This window comes from Agelaius tricolor, unplaced genomic scaffold, assembly GCF_023055355.1.
Source record: "Agelaius tricolor isolate 1412-34295 unplaced genomic scaffold, bAgeTri1.0.p SCAF_6, whole genome shotgun sequence".
NCBI classification, from domain to species: domain Eukaryota; kingdom Metazoa; phylum Chordata; class Aves; order Passeriformes; family Icteridae; genus Agelaius; species Agelaius tricolor.
This window is the reverse complement of record NW_027269266.1, coordinates 52,669,241-52,692,817: the sequence shown is the minus strand read 5'-3', so window position 1 is coordinate 52,692,817 and position 23,577 is coordinate 52,669,241. Positions and strand designations below refer to the sequence as shown.

Genomic DNA, 23,577 nt, shown 5'->3' with positions numbered 1-23,577 from the left:
CTGTAGGAAGGATAGAGGCAAAATGCTGTGAACAAAAATAAGAAGAATCCACTAGGAATAAGTTAATTGTATAAAATCCACCAATGGGCTTATGGTAAAAAAAAATACTATAAATATGTTTTCTGGGAAGAGGATCTGGACACATTATACTCCTATGAATCACTTTTATCTTCTGCATGTTAGGATCTTTTTCTGGTAAATACTGAAGCGTTCTGCTCTTTTCATGCATGTTAGGTATTATCACCCAATCACTACTTAAATGCAAGGAAGGACCATGGGGGAAAGAGTGAAAAGAAAGGAATCCAAGCTAAAAACAAACAAACAAACAAACAAACAAACAAACACCACACAAAAAAACCAAAACAAAACAAAAAAAAACCCAACCAAACAAAAAAAACCAAGCAGCAAATTTATTGCTCAAAGAAGACCCAACATGCTTATCTCTTAGGAAAAGAAAATCCTAGTTGCAAAATAGCTCTTTGGTCATAGGCATCTATCTGTAACAGCTGGTGTACAGAGGTACAATGCCAGAGAGATTCCACAGGCTTCAGTAAGTCTCAATTAATCTTATACATGCACAGACATACACAAACCCTTACATATCCCTTGGTCCTCACTGGGAAACAGTATACCTGCAATAATATTCTCCTACACTTGCTATTGACTATAATGAATATATCAACACTGAGTATGTGTAGGAGCAACGGGGGGCAGGACGGTTGGGACGGACAGAGAAGAGAGATCCTTGAAGCCAGGTTGTGGAACTTGCTGTTTACTGCAAAGGGCCTGGGTGCAGGGGCGCTGCTAGGAGCTGCCAGCCACAGCTCGAAGCAGGCTCGAGAGAGGGAGAAGGTAAAGAGCGAGGTTCCCGTTACCATACAATAAATCTTCTTCTGTGTTGAATATTCTAATTCACATTAACCAATCTAATTCAATATACAAATCCTATAGCATTTATATATAGCCTATAAGAATCATTACATTAACATACTGTGTACATTTTAAACCCTAAATCTACTCTTTGGACCCCTTCTGCCAAGCTAGTAGGGTCTGCTCTGAGCCTTGGACCTGTCTGCAAGCAGAGGGTCTTGTTTCATCAAAAGGGGATTACCTCCAGTCCGGCCATACCATTGTTTTCCAGTTGTTCAGTAACTAAGGTATCTCAAAGCTTGCTTTCATTTCAATCTTGCTTATAGTTTCCATATTCTCAAAATCTTTTGCCAGGCAATCATATTTATAAGGTTTTCCTGTTTCATCTTCCCCAACAAGTATGTTTTCCATATAAAACATCTTTCATTCTTAAGCAACCAGAAGATACCAGTGCAGTGCTCTAGTTAAAGGAGTGCTTTGACTTCCCACCAACTACTGCCTTCCAATTCCTAAAAATGCAGAGTATCAGCCTACAGCAGAACTGTATTTGTGCAGCACTTTCTTGTAGACACGATGCAAAAAATAAATTTGGAAGAGAGACATGTTAACAAGTTAAAAAAATGCATTTTGTTTAAATTGCTTTTGCAGTACTAAAGCCAGGCTTTTCCAAGTTAAATAGTATGGCCATTTACTATGTGTGCTACCATCATATATGGTAACACTTACATAACCTCATACAAAACACAAAAAAGCCATATACACCTATGGCTTATAGATACCTAGTCCCTTGCTTATAGAAATATGCTGCAAAAGAGTGTTTTAAAATGTTACGTGAGAGTTTTAAGACAGAATACAAATGAGATTAATACAGGGATGTCAGCAGTGCATGACGTAGGAGTATGAAGAGGGATGTCAAAATGTCCACTAAGAAACAATTTTATTCAGTAAATCTAACACTGAACAAAGTTGTTACTAGACAGAATGACAATGTCAAATTACAGGTCTGTATATAAATCAGTCAAATTCCTCATGCCTACAGATCGTTAATAAATGGCTACAAGGTAGAGGGAGGAGGTAAAGTCAAAGTAAAAAGCGTACATTTGATGGAAGGAGAGTGTAAGGAAGTATGTGTCCATTATAACAATTAACACATTACTGCATTTTATACATTGCTTACAAAGATTATACTTGAAATGCATGGGCAATCATTGAATAAATTCATAAAAGTAAAAATTGAATGCCAGTCATCTAGTTTTTATAAGATCCCACATGTTGCTGGGGCCAGGACATCCAATGTGCAACCAACATGAAAAGTTAATTCTAGTCTCTGGAGTAGTTTGCATAAAATCATTCATCCATGGACCATTAAATAAAGTTACTGTAAATAAGTTTTACCTGTCTTATTTATGAGTGAAAACTAAGTCATTTTTTCTGCACATGCATATACAAAAAATATATACTTTCAAAAGTCAGTGCACCAAAGCATTCTGCCAGCATTCTGCCATGGCTTCAAAGTAAGTAAGTAAATAAAATGAAAACTCCCAAATATTAGGCATGATGATGTACCTATTTCACGCTTTCTTGACAGGTATCTTGTATGTTAAATAAAAGTCAAGCTAAAAGGTGAATTGAAATGAGGTTGGAGCACTTTACTGTAAACAAAATGAAATAAAAAGGTGATTTTCAAAAATTCAAGATTACTGCTTCAGACTCTGATATATTAAATGAATTTGACGATCTCTTATTTAGAGTATCAGGGTTTAATAATTTTAAAGGTATTTTTCTACTAGGAAAAGCTTTTATGCAGTTTGAATTTCTAAAGTAAACACAAGCCAGTGTTAATAAAAGCAAATCAATAATTTTTGTTAAATTTTAATAATCTTGAAAACCCACAAATTAAACCATGAACAGCCTGAGTTGAGATGTCAGTTAGCTGTGTTTCTATGACAACCTAGAGGAATAGTACAAGTCCTGACTTGCAGCAAAGCTAAGATACAAACTGAGTGAAATTTACCCCATACAAGAGAACTCACAGCTTTCCTTTTTTAAGGGAAAAAATAATAAAAAAAACAATTGCTGAATTTACACGTATTTTTACTAACTGTATGACACTTTTAATTAAACCCTCCTAGAGGATTCTAAAAATTTGAAAATAAATTTTGTAAGACTGCTTTTTATACCAACACTTAGTACTACTTCAATATTTAATGCCTAAAATTATCCAAAATAACAATACTAAATTTTGATATTCTTGACAAACGTTTTAAAAGAAAAATAAATATTTACTTCACAAAATGTGTAAAGCACATTTTGTAAAGCACACATGGCAGCCTTAAATTCTGAAAGGCAAGGAGGCCCACAGAGCTGTCAGGAGGAAGGTACCTTTGTGATGTGATAAAATAAATAATGACCATTTTTCAACAACAGGAATGCTAACTTGAAACTCATACTCCATTTGATTTTTCACTTGCCTTTTAAAGCTAAAGCTAGCAGGCAAATCGCTAAAACATGCTGTAAAGAACAGGCATCCATAAACATTTCCCACTGAAAGCACATTTCCGACTGAATGAAATACTCTGATTAGCCCCCAAGACTAATACAAACTCCTTCATACTGAGAGCTCTTCCAGTTGTCATTGCTGAACACTCCTGAACTGAAAACAAATTCCTTCTCATTCACCCAGTACCTATGGAATACCAGCTCTTCTTCTGGAACGGATTTACAAAACTAACAAAAGCTACACATGTTCAACAAGCTCTCTCAACAGGCCAGTACCACTGCAAGGGATTCTCGCCAGCCTCTCTGAACTCAGGTTCACAACCTTCTTCAGATATTCTGCCCCATATTTCCTAGCTTTGCCTACAGGAACTGCTGTGCTGGAACCATGAGTAGGAAAAAAGAAAAAAAATCTGAAATCAGTCCTTGTGAAGAAAATTTTCAGAAGGAACCTGTGGGCAGTTCCCAGAGTTATTTCATTAGCCCACATTTGCTCCTGGAGCAGAGGATCTGCCTATTGGACAGACTGTCACATGAACATTGTTCTATTGATTACAGATATTCAAATTATGTTACAAGTACTGATAGCAAAAGTGTCATCCTTACCACACAATTTGCCCTCAAAGTTTTTCAAAGCCTTTACGGAAATAAACATTGCATACACTATAAGGCAAGTGTCCTTCCCCTTTGCTGCACATCTTCTGTCCGGTCCCAGATAAAATTGCAATTACTCTAAATGTCCATTCCAGCCTTGTTTATGCCTGCAAGTTTTGATCCTGCAAAGCATTTAAACTCCAATACAAAGATAGCTGAAGTCCATCACTGAAGCAATTTCAAAAAGGACACACTTACACCCTACTCCAACAAGGCCCTAGTGTCATAGGCCTTCTTAAAAGGCTATGTCTGAAAAAGGAAAAAAAAGACAAAATAAACAAAAACCCTACAGTTAATTTTCTTTTTTTACATGCTTTCTATCAAGTTTACATTGATTTCAGAGATTATAAGAAAAAGGGTGAGTTACTTCATTTCCTCCTGGCCAGGTCAGGGTTAATTTTTGCAGTAACCAGGGGAGGCATGGCTAGGACCGAGAGGCTATCCTACACCACTTATGCCATTGCCAAGTATGGGGAGGACCCACACTGAGGAGAAGGAGCCCCTTCTCTGAGGTGAAAGGGTTCCTTCTTGTTGATCAGAGGACGGGTTGGGTAATGCTGGTTCCAACCCAGAGTAGCAAGTGAGTATGGGTGAGTATTTTCGCATGTGAATCGCTCTCTCTCTTTTATACACTTTAGTTATTAGTATGTGCTGTTACTGTTCATTTTCTTATCTCATTGTTGTTTCCAGTAAATTGTTCTTATCTCAACCCATCATCTTTCCCTTTTGTGTCTCCTACTCTCCAGCCCACCCCAGGTGAAGAGGGGAGCAAGCAAGAAGCATGTGGTTTGTAGAGTCTCAGTGAGAGCACTAAAGCAAGGAGTACTATTCCTAAATTGCAACACCCTCTAGCTTACTGGGTCATTCAAATGCTCTGCCTCTGTGTGTCTGAACACTTAATGTTTAGGACACATTATAAAATCTTATTAAAAAAAAAAACCTAACCCAAACCAAAAACCTCATTCTGCTGCAGAAAATGCAACCCCAATACTACTGCAAAAAGGTGAGAAGAGACTACTACTTGGCAATTTGTGGGAGTAACTTTTCTTGACATTTAATACAGGTCAGACCTTGAGAAACCCTATCAGCATTTTATTTATTTAAATAGTCATCACTATTACACAGAAGAAAAAAATTAAACCAACTAATTAGAGCTCCAGAATTACTAGTTTACACACTATATGAAAATCTCCAGTAGAACCAAAGAAACCAACTCAAATTATTTTTGAATTAAAATAAAACCTCATAGAACATTTTAAGTTATGCAAAAATGAATAAACACCTCCTTAGTGCTCCACTGGGGGCATCTCCACTTCTTACAGAAATTCAATGACATATATAAAAAGAAACCAACATAAAAAGACCTCAAGCCCCAAAATGAAGTCTCCAGGGATAGTTCCTTATTTCTCTTGTATATGTGCAGAAGCTCAAAGCGCAGCAAAATACCCAGCAGAACACAGTTGCCAACATCATTTATTACTTTTCTTGGTTTTGACATCTTGACTTGATCCAAGGTATAACCATCTCCAAATCCTAATTTTTTTAATAGAAATAATGTCTTAATCAGGGCATTGACTGATTGTCTCAGCTTTAGTTTTGAGGGCCTGTGAGATTGGATGGAAATGATCTTTCATCTATAAATGCCCTATTTGACATGGGAGCAAAGAGTACTTAGCCAAGTGTCTGGTGTGTGGATGAGAAGCAGAATGGATGACTTCTAGCCAGACTGCTATGAAAGGAACATCACCAGTGAGGTTTTACACCAACATCTGACTCCCTGGCTCTCTGCAAACCCTTTTCATCACCAGAATGGCTTGGAAGGGCAGGATTGCACCCAGGATGGCTGTGCAAACCTTACTTTGGATAAGGGAGCCCAACAAGAACCTTACAAACTTAAGGTTAACTGCCACAAGATTTCCATGACAAGACAAATACTACCCAACAGAAGATACAGATAAAGCTTTTTATTTAAACCTTCACAGCATTTCTATATGTGGGAGCTGCACCAAATGGGTCATAATGTCTCCTTTGGCCCAATAAAGAAATTGTGACTATTTTCAACCTCAGACCTTTGTTAGGACCCAACTAATCTCCATTCATTCAAGGTAAAGAGATACAGATTTACAGATGAATCTGATTTTACATTTGCTGAACCCCACTCCCCAAAATCTACAGGGAAAATATCTAACACTAAGTCCCTCAGACAAGCAGGTTCACTTATCTGTCACCTCTAGTTTTCTCTACCCACATTGTATTCAGGCTAAATGTGGCTCAGACCATCTGGTAATCCAGATAATCAGACAGAAGTCTCTATATTCTCAATATCACCCCTGCAAATATCCATGTGCATAATTTCTCACTTCCTTCTTTATCATATTTCACACCAAAACATTTTCTAGTAACTGTATGCTAAAAAACTAAGACTTGTCATACTTTTCTTGTATCTAATGACAGTAATTGACAAACCATACAGTTTCTTCACCCTGGAAATAATGCTTCAGTTTAGACACCCTTGGTCAGCTAGGACAATGAGCAAATTCTTCAACTTTGCTGATTTGGACAACAAGGCAAGATGCAGACAGAGCAACTCTCCACTACAGCTCTGTAGGACTAGGTCTGCTGATAGGGTTACTCTCAGTTTTGGGACACAAATGGAAAACAGTGACTCTGCCCCACCGCAATATTATGAAGGTTAAAGGATTGAAGTACTGCCTTCACAGTACCAGTCAATCCAAGCCCCCTATAATCCAATTATACAAAACACATAAAGGGCCTGGCTCCCACTTCAACACTTAACCTCCACTTTTAAGACTGCAGAGTCTTGAAGGCTCACAAGTCTTCCCCAAGCCCCCCTCTTACCAATCTCCTCTGCTCCATCCCCTTGTAATCCTCAGATGGATCTTTGCTGATACCGTAACTTCCCTCAAACACTTTATCAAGCCCTCTCAGCCTAGACTACAAGTCAAATTTCAACACTTTTCAGTGTGCCTGCCAGGAACCCCATCTTCTTCCTCTCCAAAACTACCATGTCCTCAGTCAGAAGCTCACTTCCAGCCAGGCAACCCTCATGACACAGCTTCCCAATACAGGGTTTTTAATGACTGCTTATAGCTTGACATGAAATAGCTGTTCACAGGACACCAGAATCCAGCATGAACAGCTCACCAAATATACTATAGGTGGTTCTTGCAAAAGGCAGGCCACAGCTCCCATCTCAGCAGCAGACTCACAGAGCTCAGAGACATTCAGAGGACAGAGTTCAAGACTGACCACAGATTAAATTGATTTGGCAATGCAGACAATTACCATCCTGTATTTCCATGACCTCTTTCCATATATTAAAAACACAGATGTTCTTATAATACATGGAAGGAAAAAAGGAATTTTATTTACTAATTCGAGGTTGACATATGCAAATGAACACACTGCTCATTTGCAATACAAGGGAATATGGCAAATGAATAAGAATATCTAGCAAAAAAATCTGCTGCAAGTGAAAATACCACATGGGAGCAGCACATGACTTAACACATGCAGGAAGGCTAATAAAAGTAGAAAATATTAAGCAGCAAGCTGTAACACATCGCTAACATCTGTTGATGAATTTAAGGAAGTGACATCATCATGTCACAACACAGTTGGGAGATCCCTTTGACTTCCACCCCTGACCATGTCAAAGTCCCTGCACTATCTGGTAAAACCAATTAATACATTATTTTGTTTGTTTTTTAAGAACATGGAGATGAAGAAAAACTCCTAATCTTTACCTAAATGCTTACCCTGCTCACAACGTTAAGTACAATTACAACTGGGTTACACCTGTAATGAGGTAGATTTTCTTTCTCCCCCTCTTCCTTGTTATATTCCTATTTCACAGTTACAAAACAGTCGGTCTTTATAAATCCTACTATTGCCTTATGACTGCAGGCATCAGAATATAACTTGTACTTTAAAGATGAGGGGTAGAAGTTTTGAACTCTACACATTAAATTGGTATATTATCAGAAGGAACCCAGGAATATTTCTGGACATTTGTCCACTTCCTTCTACCCTTAAAGCAAACATGTTCGACTTCAGGTAATCTGACCCACTATTAACTGCATCACGTGCGCATACCAGTAGAGTCTTATTTTTCATCAGCATCACTGGGAAAAATCTATTTGAAGATGATGACCAATTCTGGTCAGAATAGGGGTAGGATAAAGGTTTTTCTTTGGAAAGTTTTAGAAGTCAAAATTGTCAAAAGATGCAAATTACTCAGGTGGGCAATGAGGATGTAACACTATCATTGTAAAGGAGGCAGCTATTTACTCAAAGTTCTTCCATTGTAATGTCAGGCTTCTTTGGTGTTTGCCTCTGATGCTGCCACTTTTGAAAGAAACTGCACACAAGACAATCTATTGCCTGCCATTCTGATATGGAAGTCAGGAAAAAACCCTCGCCCAAATCCTGCTTCTTCTCACACCAACTGGAACCCATGTTATAGTGTAGAAATAATTTAAATAATCATTAATTCTGAAAAAATAGCTGGAAATTCACAACAAAGATTTAAATTTTTTTATTTTCATTGTTGCAAAACCTCTAGAAGATTGTTACTCTTTACAATCAAGAAACACATGAAGTATAATTTAGAATCTAATCTGGTCCTTAAAGAGACAGCATCTTGTGCTGATTTTGCAATAATTGATTTTTGGTGAAGATGGAAAAAGTCAGCTGTGGAAGTGATTCTCTGTGAGGAGCTGCTAGTGGCTTCCTCCATGCCTGGCAAAACCAATCACTGGCTAGCTTGGAAAACTGGCACTCTGCTAAGCCAACTGGAAACGCCTCTAGGATAACACATTCAAGAATGAAGAAAACGCAGTAAGCTCTCTTGCCCTCTGCTCTGTACAGTTGAGTAGCGGGCCAGCTGGGGCTCTGTCACAGACATCTTTTATGAAAAATCCTTTCCTTAGGATTTTTCCTCCTGAGAAGCTGAGAGGCCTCAGGAACAAAATGTAAACAATGGTTATCTGGTGCTGTGGAATGCAACAGGTGATTGGCCCATGTTGGTTGTTTCTAATTAATGGCCAATCACAGTGAGCTGGCTCGGACAGAGAGTCTGAGCCACAAGCCTTTGTTATCATTCTTTCTTTTTCTATTCTTAGCTAGGCTTCTGATGAAATCCTTCTATTCTTTTCGTATAGTTTTAATATAATATATATCATAAAATAATAAATCAAGCCTTCTGAAACATGGAGTCAGATCCTCATCCTAAGACCCCTGTGAACACCATCACAGGGCCCCTTTCCCAGAGGGGGCTGCTGGACCCTGGCATGGCTGCAGCTCTCTCAACACGGCTTGTAATGGACTTTATTTACTTGGACACTTTTAACCAGCCATGCTGCAGACAGAAAGACAAAAGCAGTGGAACAGCCTTTCTTTTTTGGTGTCCCAAATGAAGAAAAGGCGCAGAGTGGAGCTGGCAGTTGCCACGGCTTGCACAGTGCTGGCAGACCCCATGTGACCAACTGAGACAGAGGCACAGTGACCAATTCCCTGACTGCAGAACCTGGACAAGATTAACCTTTCACAATTTTGCAGAATTCTACAAAAACTGTTTCAATTGGTAGAACTTGAGAAGAAATGAACCTGCTGTGCTGGTTTTGCATTGGAGGCATTCGCAGAAGTGCCTCAACAGTTTCCTAAGAAAAGCTGCTAGCAGTTTCCTCCGTGTCTGACAAAAAAAAAAATCAGTAATTAGTTTTAAGAATTGACAATCTGTTAAACCACTGAGTAAGCTAAATGCACCTCTGTGAATACACGTTAAAGACAAAAAAATCCCAAGAAGTTCTCTTTTGCTTCTGGCCTGAGCAGGTAACAAGGCCAGCCCAGCCCGTATCTCAGCTGGGCCAGGCTGGGTGGGCTCTGCCACAGGACCAGGCCCCATCAGCTGCTGGGCAGGGCGAGGGCAGGGGAGGCCATCGGCCCCTGGCGTGCTGCAGCTGAGCCTTGGCCTGGCTGCGGAGATCCTAGCTGCTCCCCCAGCCCATCCATGGCTCTGGCTGCAAGCTACCGAGCCTGGCTGGGCTCACGTGACCATCTGCAGGCCCCAGGCAAGATACCAGCTCTTTCAGTGCACAGATAAGACTTGCAGACCTTCAATCCTCCCTCACGTGAGAAAAAAGGACAGAGTGAGAACACATAGAAGAACAACATGAAAACACCAAGGTCAGTGAAGGAAGAGTCAAGTCCCAGATGGGAGGGATGAAAAAATGCCTTGCTCTTGAGGCTGAAATCCTCCTGCAAAGCTACAGAGAAGAAAGTAATTGATATATCAGACTCTTTTTCCCTGTAACTCATTGCAAGTATGGGGAGATTAAGTGTTCAAATTGTAGATATGAGCAAAAGCCTCTATGCTAAAGTAAGCAAATGTTGAAGTAGCTGTGATCCCACAAGAAGTTTGAACAGAGAGAGACAAAAAAAGTGATGAAGACTCTCTGCCCCAGGGAAAGAAGATTTCTGTTCTCAGAGATGAAGATGATCTCAAAGACAGATAAAGAGAACCTTTGCTCTTGAACAGCTCATCCTTAAAATAGTACCTCATAAGTTGACATGGCCCATAAACGTAGCTGTCGGGAAAGCTGTGAAAAATGGGAGGGACTTCATGATTGCAGATTTCCAGACGGCTATTTGTGGAAATTAAAAGCCACGAGAGAACTGTTTTCTTGTAGAAAAGTCTCCATAAATTAACAAGAGGGACTTCTCTCCCTAAGTGACATGAAGAAAGACTATTCTAGAAGTGATAAAGTGACTAAATTGTTTCTTTATGTTGTTAGTGAGAAAGAAAAGGTTGTAGGGGGGAGAAGTGTTCTAAAACTTTTATTCTGATTCTTATTATTCTTTCTTTTCATTACTGTTAATTAACTTTTCTTTATACCCTTTCCAAGTTTTGAGCCTACTTTGCCTTCCTTCTAATCCTATCTCAGAACAAGAAATAAGTAAGTATATTCTAGTGAGTGCACTGGCATTTAACCAGCGCTAAAACCCACCACACCAACAAACACCAATTCTCTCCTGAGTCAGAGAAAATGAAAAAGTGAAGACAGATGAGAACAGCATGAGAACGCTAAGGGAGGTGAAAAAGACGGAGGGAGAGGAGGAGGTGCTCCAAGTGTCAGAGCTAAGATTCTTCTGAAAGCTGTGGTGAGGACTGTAATACAAGTTTCCCTGTAATTCATGAAGTGCATGGGGGAAAAGGTGTTCTAAAAGTTTATTTTAGTTCTCATTATCCTCTTTTAATTCTGTTAATGAATTTTTCTTCCTTTATACCTTTTAGAGTTTTGAGCCTGTTTTGCCCTTAAAGTGTTTTCTCCTAATCCTTATCTCACCCCTTGCGTTTTCTTTTCCCTTCCTCTGCTTAACTATAGCAGAAGAAAATGAATGAATGATTTTCATAGGTGCACTGGCGTTTGGCCAGCATCAACCTATCACACACCTCAAACTCATTTATTAAAGCTCCTCAAGTAGACATCCCCATATTTGTTTTTTAAAAAGAAAAAAACAAATGTTCTGTGTTCTAAGGTGATGCAAACACAGCTTCTCTGATTAGCCATTTCTAGGTCTTACCTGGCCTTCCTTCAGAAGAAAAAAAATCCAGAACCAAGCAGAAGAAAGCACTCATCCCCCACTATTTTGGATGATATATCCACCTCTGCTGAAGAATCAAGTGCCACAGAACAAACAAGGACAATTATTGTAACAGGTTGTGTAACTATTATGAAGTGCAGCTTCATCATTACCGTTTCTCCATCCCTAGGTTGGTTTTCAGACTTCAGCTCCTACCTCAGTGATAAAGGGACTATCTCTGCAATTTTCAGAATTAGGATCCTAACTCAATTTCTGTCAATGCAATGAAATCTCTAACATTAACAGAATACCAAGAAAAACTCAGACCAAGGCCTTTAACCCAGCTGCTTGATAATACCAAAACTGGGATACCGTTTTATTGCAAGTTGTTGTTTTATTTACTGTGCTGAATTTAAATCCTGAGCACTTTACCAGACCTTCTGGAAGCTCACTGAGAGAACACAAACCTCTTTTCCTCCATTACTTTCATTAAAAAAAATTGTTCCTAAAGGAAAATTTTAACAAAGCAGAAAAAAAAAAAAAACTGGTTTAAGAATGAGAATAGCAAAGAGCATTTCATCCTGAAGTCACTGGTTCAAAAGCAGGTAGAGCAATAGTGAATAAAAGCTAGAAAGCCATTACAGTTTTCAACTTGTACAAGAAATCTGCAACTATTGGTACACAAAAAAGGCACAAAGACTGAAATTTCTAAACTATGACAGCATGTTTGTGACTTATGCTGCTAAAAATATTTTCCCCTAATTCTATGGTGAAAATACAGTAGTGGTAGTTCTGTGAAAAACATGAATAACCTCTGATCTCATTCCTTTACAACTGTTCATAAGGCACATCACCAATGCTTTTCCAGTACCTAGCTGTAAAATTGGTAAATATGGATTAGGATGGTAAAATTTCACACAGCAGCTTTCTGTTCTCCCCACGCATTTTCCATAGGGATTTATTTAGTACTCTGGGAAAATGCAGATACACACCAGGAGCATGGAATTAAGATGATATGGCTGCCTGTGAATGTCTCAAAATGGGCTGCATTTACAGTATGAAATGACACAGATGAAAGACAAAACAGAGAGCATTTTATTTCTTCACGAAACTGTTGTGACATACAGAATATTAGACTATTTTTGCACAACACCAATTGAAGATTTACTCCTACAGATTTGAAAGAGCTGGGCATCAGCCAAGTTTCGAAGCATAAGTAACACAGAGATACTTGCACATGACCAATCCTCATAAATGGTGTGTTTAAAAAAAATAGTAGTAGAAAGTCAATATAATATAATTTGGTTTCATTTCAACTACCTCAGTTTATTTTGCTGACGGTTTTGTGCATGGCAAAGAACACCTGAAACTTCCAAATCCACTTCAGTGTTCAAAAACATAGGATACATCCATCCATACCAAGTGCACTATACAGAGGCAGCACAGGATAGGCTGTTTCATCTTCCATGTCCAAATCCAATTCCAGCACAGAAAAATCCAAACTCAGTCCAAATATCAATGAAGCTATGGATTTCTACTTTTATTGTCCTTTTGCTGAGTAAGGAACTTGGGCAAACATTTGTTTCCCCTGTGAACACTATTCAAGCAACTCAGTTGCCACCTTGTGATCTACTGCATATGAAAAGCTGACAGTGCAGTTTTGAGAACAGCAGTTTTTGAAGCTCACCTACCCACCATTGGGGAAGAGCTGAATTTCACCATTACTTTCTTTTTGCAGCCAGGAGTGTTATTCCATACAGCGAAGTACATTTAATGTTTTGGGAAAGCCACGTCTACATCCTCTGCTAACACAGTAGCTTTGCAATTGCTTTTAATTTATGTAGGAAGCACAGCAGCATTTTTACTTTTTATGTATGCCACAACACACAAATAGAACAGGCACTTCTGGTTAATATTAATAGCTCATTAAATGAAGTATTTAATTTTCACTCAAAACCAGAACATCTTAAAAGAATATTGCAATAATCAATTTCTTTCCTGCGAGTCAATCCTCTAATAATGTTTATTATAATATTAGTTACTAGTCACTGCAAACTTGTTTTTCAAATTAATGCAGGAAAAGATTCCATTTAAACTTCAATAAATATTTTACTATGCTCACCCTACTGACTCAAATTGATAAATTATTTGCGTGATACATTTCCTCATCAATAAGGAGAACTTAGTACTTGGAATTTATGGAACTTTTCCTTCCATTCTCCCCAAAAGGCCAATTTAATTTAAAGCCATACAGAGAAAAGCAATCTCTCTTCAGATGTCCGATATATGAAACAGAATATATTTTTTGAGCATTTTTCTCCCATTTTACATTTTAAAAAATAATCTAGTGTACAACTATTCAGTAAAAAGGAAAAGTGGCATGATTAAAATAATTACTTTGGAAAAGGTCAGACCGTAGACAAAAAAAGGCAACTCAGACTGAAGTACAGTAGCCATATCTACTTTTCAACCATCAATTTTTCTTGTAATGGTGATGCCCCTTCAAATGCTACTATCCACAGAACAGCTTACCTCTTCCAGCCCAGTGCTCCACACCCCATGTTAAGAGAATGCTTTGATGGAAACACAATATGACAAGGAGCCTTTTTCACCAGATGCTTTATTTACTCGAAATGATTTAATTGCTTTGACCTAATCCAGACCCAACCTACAAGACTAAAACTTGGAGTGCACTGAAAAGAGAAAGAAAATATCAAGGCTTTTTAGTTGACTTTTTTTAAGGCTTACATTTTTTCCTAGCTGTGTTCCTGCTCTGATCTCTTTTCGAAACCCTAAACAACAAACCACCACTAGTCTCAGTGGTAAAAGTGTATCAGAGAGGGATATTTCTAAACCACCAGAAATAGTTTGAGCACTGGATTAACAGGAATTTCTACAATACCTTTCTCTCTACAAACTCTCGTAGAATTTATTAATATAGCGTTTAAATAACTAATCAAGAAACTAATTGAACAAACATGTCCCTTTCCCAGGGTAACAGTGATCAAAACAGCAAAAAAATGTTAAGGGGACATATAAAAATAGAAGTGCTAGAATGAAAATATATGCAATACTGATGACTAACACATTGATGTATCTAACAAAAAAGCAAGAATACAGGTATCAGTGTACCTTCTTTAAAAAATACTATTCTAATACCTCTTTGCAGAACATCTGCACCCACGTGGCTTTTTTTTTTGTAGTTTAACAAGCAAACAATTGCAAAAAAAAATTTATGCTGTAGTGCAGCATCAAAAAAAGAAACAAAACCACAAACAGTGACTTCTGCCTTACATAATCAAGGATCTTTTCTTGGGACATAGCATGCATTTATAATTCCAGGGACATTTGTTCTTGAAAGGGTGCTTCCTGTAAAAAAGTCACATGCTGGATCAGCACAATCTGCTAATAATCCCATAGTAAATAAGAATGGAGGAGAAAATTTTAAGTCTTTTATTCTTTGCTAATTAGTTGGCAAAACATAACTATCTGTCTGACAGAAAACAGCTCAACTGATAAAGGATTTTACAGCAACAGATGCATTGCAAGAAAGAAAAATAATTTGAAAATAAATTCAGATTCAGGCTGTACATAATTTATGGAGATTTTTTTCCCTCCACAGTTTCCAAATAGCCAAAAGCCTGATTACTTTGCTATCTACTTTTTAGATCTCATCAAATGTGACAGTCCAAACATATAGCTTCAGGTGCTATAAAATAAAATTAGGTAAGCCAATGAAACCACATTGAAACTAGGATTTTTCAGCCAAACAAACCTGCTCAGATCCACCCTCAAATCTGGCTGCATATGTGATGATTAGACAAGGTTGGGATAAGTAATGCAAATATACTTAAAAAAAAATTTAAAACCCAAAAAAACGCAAAAACCCATCAAAAAACACCAAAACCAAATGTCTAAAGCCAAACTACCAAGCCAAAAAGAAAATACCTGTGTTTCAAGACTGAGTAAAATTACTTCACAAAAGAAGGAGGTTTTCCCCTAAGAATTAAAGGACTATTAGATATACAGCTTCCTCATCCTAGCCTGGCATAATATATTGTAGTCTGACTACAGGAAAATAAAAAGCATGTAATACCCCAAATCAGATATAAGAACATGATAGGAAAGTGCCAACTGTACTGTAGTTACTAGGAAAGAAATGTAATAACACTTCTACAAGTGCTACCAGTTCTACAAATTTTACTAGTAATTTCAGCTATCTCTATATTGAAAGAAAGGTCTACTTAAGATCTGAACAAATGCGCCATCTCTGCTCATTGATACCTTTGCATTTTACACACTCTGACTTAAATAGCTGAGAAGCATTTTACACCAGGGCAGCCTTAGGAACTCAATTTCCTGTGCAGCCATTGCTGGAACCAAACTTATATTGATGAGCTTTCAGATGACATACACTGAAGATAGTTTTTGTAGACTTCCACATTTGAGGCTTATTATTAAGCTCTACCACCAAGTCTGTGCAAATGGGCATCCTGGCAATTATTAAAGAGCCTGTCCTTCAAAATAAACCAAGCAGGTAGCAAAACAGCACTAGAATCTTATTTGGTAGAAGATGCTAAAGGAATGATAGTAAGAGTTGCTGCATGAGATAGAATTAATGTATATTTGATTCTTTGCTAAAATAATGGCACAGAAGCGTAAAAACATCAGAAAAAAAATCCATACTTTGTTTACACATCCAATTCAGACAGGGGTATAATTTACTCAAAATTGGAAATTTTAATATTGCATTTCTCCATAACAGAAAGCACATCTATAATGTAAGTTGGATATGTGTCATGTGCCCTCTGGAATAATTAGTAACAATATTCAACTTTATACAAAGAATTTAAATTAATTTTATTGCAAGAGTAACTATATATGTAAAAATTTTTAGTACTATGGTAAGATGTCTATGAAGTCCATGCCATAAATATATTTTTAGTGGCTAAAACAACACAGGCTGTAAGAATCAGAGTCTCTGATTCTAGAACCACCACCATAAAATACATCCCTGATTATTCAAACTATAGGCCATTCAAAAGAAATAATTACAGTTTTATGATCACAAGAGCTAGGAGTGAAGCCATCAGTTTGATCTAAACTCTGACCATACTTCAAGTAATATAAGCAAGCACTAAGAACATTTTTACACTTTGTGCTTTTTCCATTTTGGTTTTATCTGAACAATCTTTAGAAACAGTCTAATCAGTTTCATTCCATTAGCTATTTTCTGATTATTATAGATGTGTAATGTGATGGTTGGCTCTCACAATAAAGAGATGACTATTATGTGCATGTTAAGAGAAGTTTTATTCATGTACAGTTATGTTATTGTGATTTGTTGGTTAGATGTCCTCTGTTCTCCCTGTAGTCCCCTTCCTCTCCCGGTACTGTTGCCAAGGGACGGCCTTGGTAATCGGGACATGCGGAAGGAGGGCAGGTACCTGTGCCCCTCGCATGGGCATTTGGGAAGGGGGAAGGCTTGTTACTAGGAGACACAGCATGACAACACCTAACCTCCAATCAAGTTGTAAGAAAGTGATCTCCACCAATAAACGGCAAAGAAGAGTTGACTGACAGGCTTTAAGAGGGGACAGGGTTGTCCAGTGCAACCCCCGGGGTGTAAAACACAGAGCAGCCATTTTGTAGACCAGCTTGTGGCTGCTGGGTCACCTACTCCAAGCATGCTGTCCTTCTTCCTTATTCACTCATTTGTTGTATTTTGTTAAGCTTTTAATAAACCTTTGAAATTTTTAAAAGTGAAGAGTCATTTCTCATACCGATAATCAAGATACTAAAGACTAGACTTAAAGATGGCTAATGCAAAGCATTTTCATAGACATTAGAATGACAATTGTTCTTTAGATCCAATATCTACATTCTCAATATATAAATTTCCTTTTTACTTCTCTCTGCATGTGAAATTAACATTAAGAATAGATGTCAACTTTAACATAGGTCTAGTTGAAATTTTAGGACTTTAAATTTTGTAAAGATGCATGATGCCTATTTTTCTTAAGGGAAAAATTAGTAAAACTCCACCAACCTGGCAACCCATTTATACTTAATTCTGCTGTAAATACTTATTTGCTAAAGCTGAAATCTTGAAAGGCCAGTAAAAGTGCCATTTTTTTCATTGCAATAAGCTTTAAGATTAAAAAAAGCACCTCAGCAGGTATCTGTGTTCACTATCCTGTGAATGTCTAGCCTTGAGAGGATTACTATTCTACTGACACATTGCCCAGTGATTGTTTATCTCCACATCACAAAGCACTATTCAGAATGAAGGCATTTCACACTGGACAAAAAAAGTCTGGCCTGGGCAGCTGTTCCACAGAGCAATGTTAAAGGGCCAAAAACCTCTGCTTCTCACCAGTATTGCCATTCAGTGCCACTGAAGACAACCACTCAATGGCAGAAAGAAAAAAAATATCTCACAAGAAACAAAGCCACCTTCCACTACAAAAAGATTTTTTCAGAATCCACCACTACAGTCTCTGCACTATCCACTGTCATAGAAATGAGGATTTCTGTCTGCTTAGTGCTTAAACCCAGCATGGAGATTTGTCCCTTGGTAAAAAACAAAATCTTCCTAAGAGCTTTATTTATAACATTACTGCTCAGAGACAAGCTCTTAACTCTCTCCAGCTTCCTTCCTCTCTTCACCCCCAGCCCCCTTTTCCCATCACCTACAGCAGTGTAGGCAGACCTCTCCAGAAAATGAGACAATTGTTGACAAAACATCATCTCAAGAATACAGTCTACAGGACATGATTAAGTTGAGATTGTGAAGCTATTAAAATAACAACGTAATTAACTGAATGTAGTATTACTGCATATATAATTATACTTACAAATTTTCATTTTATCAAAACAGAAGCAAATGCACTTCAATTCATCTCTCAACATAATTAATTTTACAATAATGGGGTGAATGTGGTTTTTTTTAATATAAAGAAGCTTCTAATAGCAATTCACAGCTTCTTTTTAATAATTTAAGATCAGAGTAACAATCCTTGGTACATAATACTGGCCAAATTTCTAAAAACAACCAGTGAAACAGTTTTTTTCACTCCATATTGACAAAAAAACTAGCACTGACCACAGTGACACAAATCTGAGTATGAAACATTTTAAGAAGGGTTACCTCAGATTCATCTGTTGATTCCTCATAAGACCTGGTTTCCTGAAAAGGACACAAAAAATAAAGGGGTAAATAGCTACGTATATACATAAACAAGCAGTATTTCCCTTTAAGAAGTACTTTTAAACCCTTACTAAGAAATGAAAGACAAAGCAGAAGCAACTCAAAGTTCAGAGTTTCCATCCTTGTCATTCACACTCGATTTGTGCTTGCACTCGCATTTGAGTGTCACAGTGAGACTCAGGAGCAGCAGGGATTCTGTTGTCAGTTACCCAAAAAGGGAGAGTGACTGAGTGATCTGAGAACCTGTCCCTGTGATTATCTTCCCCTCTTCCGGAACCAATAGTAAATTTTGCAAAGAAACTGCCCATATCTTGACTTTCATGGCAGAACAGCATTCTCAAGTTATCCACAAGCCCCCTCTGCTATTCAACTATTTAGCTGTTAATAGGCTTATTTTAAACTTAAATAATTTCAAACCATTTTCCATAGAAATCCAGCATTCAATGACTTTCTCCTTCCCATCTGATGTTAATGCTTTCTCCTGCCTTCAAAACAACTGTACCTTTAAAACATCTTTCTAGCAAGATGATTCTTTCTACCCTGGAAAAAGATTTTTTTAAGTCAACTCCTGCTCATCTCTCGTCTGCTCACTGAGAAAATCTGCTGATGCAATGCCTCCTCAAAGAAGTCAGCAAAACGAAGATTTACTTAACGTATTTATCTTTATCAATAGCAATAAAGGATTACAACTAATACACCAGCAGTGAATGTAAGCATTTTAACAATAAAATATGATATAAACAAAGAACAAGTAAGAGAGAAAGCAGCATTTCAAATCTTATGGAGTCTTTGAAGAGTAAGATTAATAGGTACAGAATTCCACCAGACAAGACAAAAAAAAAATAAATAAATTACACCCTTACCAACAGCTTAGAGAAAAATGGAAAAGGGAGAAAATTTAATGCACTGACAACCAGTGTAAATTTTTGTTTCTCATATTTATTTCTTTTCTATGTTTATATAATGCACTGATTGTGACCTGTACACCAAAAGCAAAGGCTTACTTTTCATTCATGGAGGCTCACATTGATGCCCATAATGTGACCATAATGACCATCACAGCAGATGGGACAGAAGCAAAGCAGCACTACTACCAGCTACTGGAAGCTTCATGCAAGGTGTTACCACAATTACTGACATCCATTTCCTCCATTTTACATACTACAGACAGACTCACCCCTAAAATACACATCCCATAGAAGGGTTATCAGTGTAGTCTACACTTGTGTCATGAATTGGGAAATTGCAAGTAAAAAGTACATGGGAATCAAGGGAAGATGGAGTAAAATCCTGGCATCCTTTGAAGTTTAGGTTCAACTTTGCAAGCCCAACTGTTTGTCTGTTGATCTCCCAGTCTCTAATCACAAGCTGCTGTAACTTTTCAGGAAATTACAATTTTGTTACATACAATCTTTGTGCATCTTAACAATAACCAAGTGAGAACTGAACTAAAACAGTGTGGTGTAATATTGCCAGCTGACTGGATGAGCTAGAACAACACACAAAGTCCAACACAAAGTATCATCAGATTCCTAATAAAAAACAATTATTTTCTCTTCTGAATACCAAGAGCTACCTACTCAAATGCTTAATAAATCAAAATTAATAGCATTACTGTTGTGGTATTTTGGTATAATTCACACAGTGTGGGGGAAAAAAAAAATCTCTCCCAAACAAAGGAATTACAGCAAGTGACATTTCTGCTAGTGCAGCTACACCAACTACACCTGCCCCTCATGGTTCCAATTGTTTTGGTTGTCTAGGAACAGAAACTTACTTTCAGGATGAGTTCACTATCTAACACCATGCTGTCAGACCAACACATGTGCAGGATGGAGTTAACAGCTCACTTACTGAGACAGCAGCTGGTCCTCACATCCACCTGAGCCACTTAACTGAGCCACAAGTTATGTGCAAAGGCATCCCTAGAGGATACTGACATATAAAATTAGGGCATGCAAGAATTTAAATCCAATAATCAATCCATGTGAACTAAGAAAATACCTATCTATTTTTATTTAGGACATCTACCCTGGTATCCCTACTGTATTCACAAGGCACTGCAATCTCAGATACTACATTTCATAAATAGCATACGAATACAGGTAAATGCTTCATGGCATTTGGTTGCCCTGGGGCTTTCTTATGTTCCTTTGCCTTCCCTCCCAATGCATGAACTGAAAGCATTATCCTCCACTTCCACTTTTTAGTAGCCTTGTAACTGTGGAAAGGAAATCCATAAAAAGGGATTTGTAGACAACCAGAATCCAAAATCATGTAGGAATAGCAGTCTTTAGCAATCTCAGACTCTAGGGGAAAATCAGCAGTACGCTTCAGCCAGCTGACAAACACTGTTGCTTAAGTAGCCCAAGAATGGAGTAAGGGAACATAGATCAGGAAACCATAGAAATATGACGTAATCTCTCACCATTATAATCTCTCACTTAAAAGATCCAACATAACTTCTCAAAATATTCTTAAGTGGGCTCTCCAGTATGATGCGTATAGGGTTTTCCCTTTCCCTGGTTTTACAAACACCATATGTAATCCACTATGTGTTTAGGCCCATAATGTAAACCTGACAGAAGTTGAAAGATAAAAAAGTTGAGTTTTACAGAAACACATGCACAACACACACACAGCCCTTTCAGCAGAGGTGTGCATGCTACCCACAGGAAACAAACTGAAATGAATAAAGAAACTCTCCTATCACAGTCCAAAGAGAGCAAAACATAGGCTAGTTTAATCTACTGTATTGTCAGAGAAGACCTGTCCAAGTTTGTTTCATCCTTCCAAAGGCTGCCACAGTTAAAAACTCATCAATCTCGGGGGAAAAAATTCTCCCCCAAGGAAGCCAAGCCCTCTCAACAAAACTCTGTCAGCAGGGAAGGTGGAAACCAGATGCTCTAACTTTCTCATGGCCGGTTACCTTGAAGTATCTCCAAGACTCTCTCACTTTTAGGCATCTATGACTGACAAATATTGCAAAGCTCAGCTGTCTGTTCAAATACTGGCTCAGCAAAGAAGCATTTAGAAAGTACCTGAAAGGACCAGGAACTTCACTTTTTCCTTTATTTCAATTTTTTCTTGGGAAAGAGCAACCTAGGGACGGGGAACTTTAGGAGACCACCCGATTAAGGAAACAGCACCAAAATCCTCAAGTTTTTTCTCAGAAAAAAATTCCCTTGTTGAAATGAACTTGGTCATGTCCCTATGTCCCTCGGTAGAGAGACAGCTCTTGGCTCCACAGCGGCGTCGGACGCACTTCTAAACCCACCCTCCCGGGCAAACCCCGGCTCCGCTGCCTCCATCTTCCCTCCTCCGCCCCGGTGCAGCGAGGCTGTCCCCGACGGCCCCGCACACCGCAGGGCTGGCTGCCGGCCTCTGCCCCCTGGCACAGGCACTGTCCCACTGTCCCTCCGCCCCTCCGCTCCCAGGTGCCCCCGCCCCAGTCCCGCGCTTCCGCCGTCCCGCTCTGAGCCCCACTCCTCGGCGCTGCGGCCACAGTGCATTGACAGTCTCTACCTTCTCCCCGGCTTCCGCCATGGCGCAGCCAGGCAGCTGTCATGTGAGAGGCAGGAAGCCGGCGAGGCGGAGGCACTCTGGGAAATGTAGTTTCAGCGGGAAGCAAGCGTTTCCTTCCCTCCCCCCCGCTTTATTTCCTTCCTCAGCCCAGCTGAGGTGTGGTGCCGATGCCGTACAAAACGGAGGGCACACCCCCGCTAACTTTCCTCTCCACCCTCCTTAGCTGCGAGACGCTTTTTTAAGTTGAAATCCATCGATTCTCTGAGGGAGACCAGCATGATCTCCCAGCTCCATGGTACACCCAGCTGTGATGAGACTGAAGGCAGCCAGTGCGGTGCTTGATGAGCTGGCGCTTGATGAGCGAGGGTTCGGGTGTAGCTGAAGCCAAGAGCCATTGACAGCCTGCCTGCTGCCACTGTTGTGTACAGCACTGCCAGTGCTCCCGGACCGGGCCCTTTAATTGTCATCCATCTCAGTAGCACCTGGTCGAGCACAGATCCGGTTGCCATTATATCCTCCGGTTTCCATTAGAGACTACGTGTAGCAGCTTTGGTCCTCTTTGTACTTTTTACTTAATCATGAGTATTGAAATGGCCCACACTAATGTCAGGAGAAGGATTTCAGAAGCCTAAATGTCTTCTACAATTCTGGAAGCTGCTGCATCTTGATTTTTAAAAGCATAAAATAAGACTTCAATGTCTTTGTTGTACAAGCGGCTTTCTTTATGTGTTAAAAACATAATCAAAGCTAAAAAGCAATAGGCAGAACTTTTTACAGTTTGGGTTTTGCCTTTAGAGCTATTTAAAATCTAAGGTGGAGCTACAGTGTTATGCGTCCTTGGGTTCGAAGCCATGAATTTAAAATTGTGCAGTGCAGTTTACCTTTGGCAATAAACGAGAAATCTTATAATACCACACTGCAAAACCTTAAGGCCATACAGTTAATTGCAAGAGACTATTACCTTGGCTATGAAAATAATGTATATCATTGCTATACCTTTAGAAACTAATTGCCAGAATTTTGGCTGAGAAGAGCTAGAACTGTTCTTTAAAGTCACACTGAAAGTGGTACACAGGGTTGAGAGAGAGAGTTATCAAAGTTACAGTTTCAGTGCAAGAACATATGAAAATAGCTATCCCGAATAAATTTAATTTGAAAATGATAAAAGAAACTATCTTTTTTATTGTTTGTTATGGACTGTCAAAGTGCCATGGCAA

General features: G+C 38.6%; 1 protein-coding gene across 1 annotated transcript in view; it reads right to left on the bottom strand.

The window, feature by feature from the left end:
* Nucleotides 1-22,484, bottom strand: part of VPS41 (VPS41 subunit of HOPS complex) — a 114,783-nt gene extending 92,299 nt beyond the window's left edge. Inside the window, exons 1-2 of the mRNA XM_071429816.1 lie at nt 22,361-22,484; nt 18,776-18,814 (exon numbers count right to left, since the gene is read on the bottom strand). Of these exons, the coding sequence (XP_071285917.1) occupies nt 18,776-18,814; nt 22,361-22,381 (60 nt within the window). The 5' untranslated portion in view covers nt 22,382-22,484. The remainder of the gene's footprint in view (nt 1-18,775; nt 18,815-22,360) is intronic.
* Between the last annotated feature and the right edge of the window lie 1,093 nt (nt 22,485-23,577).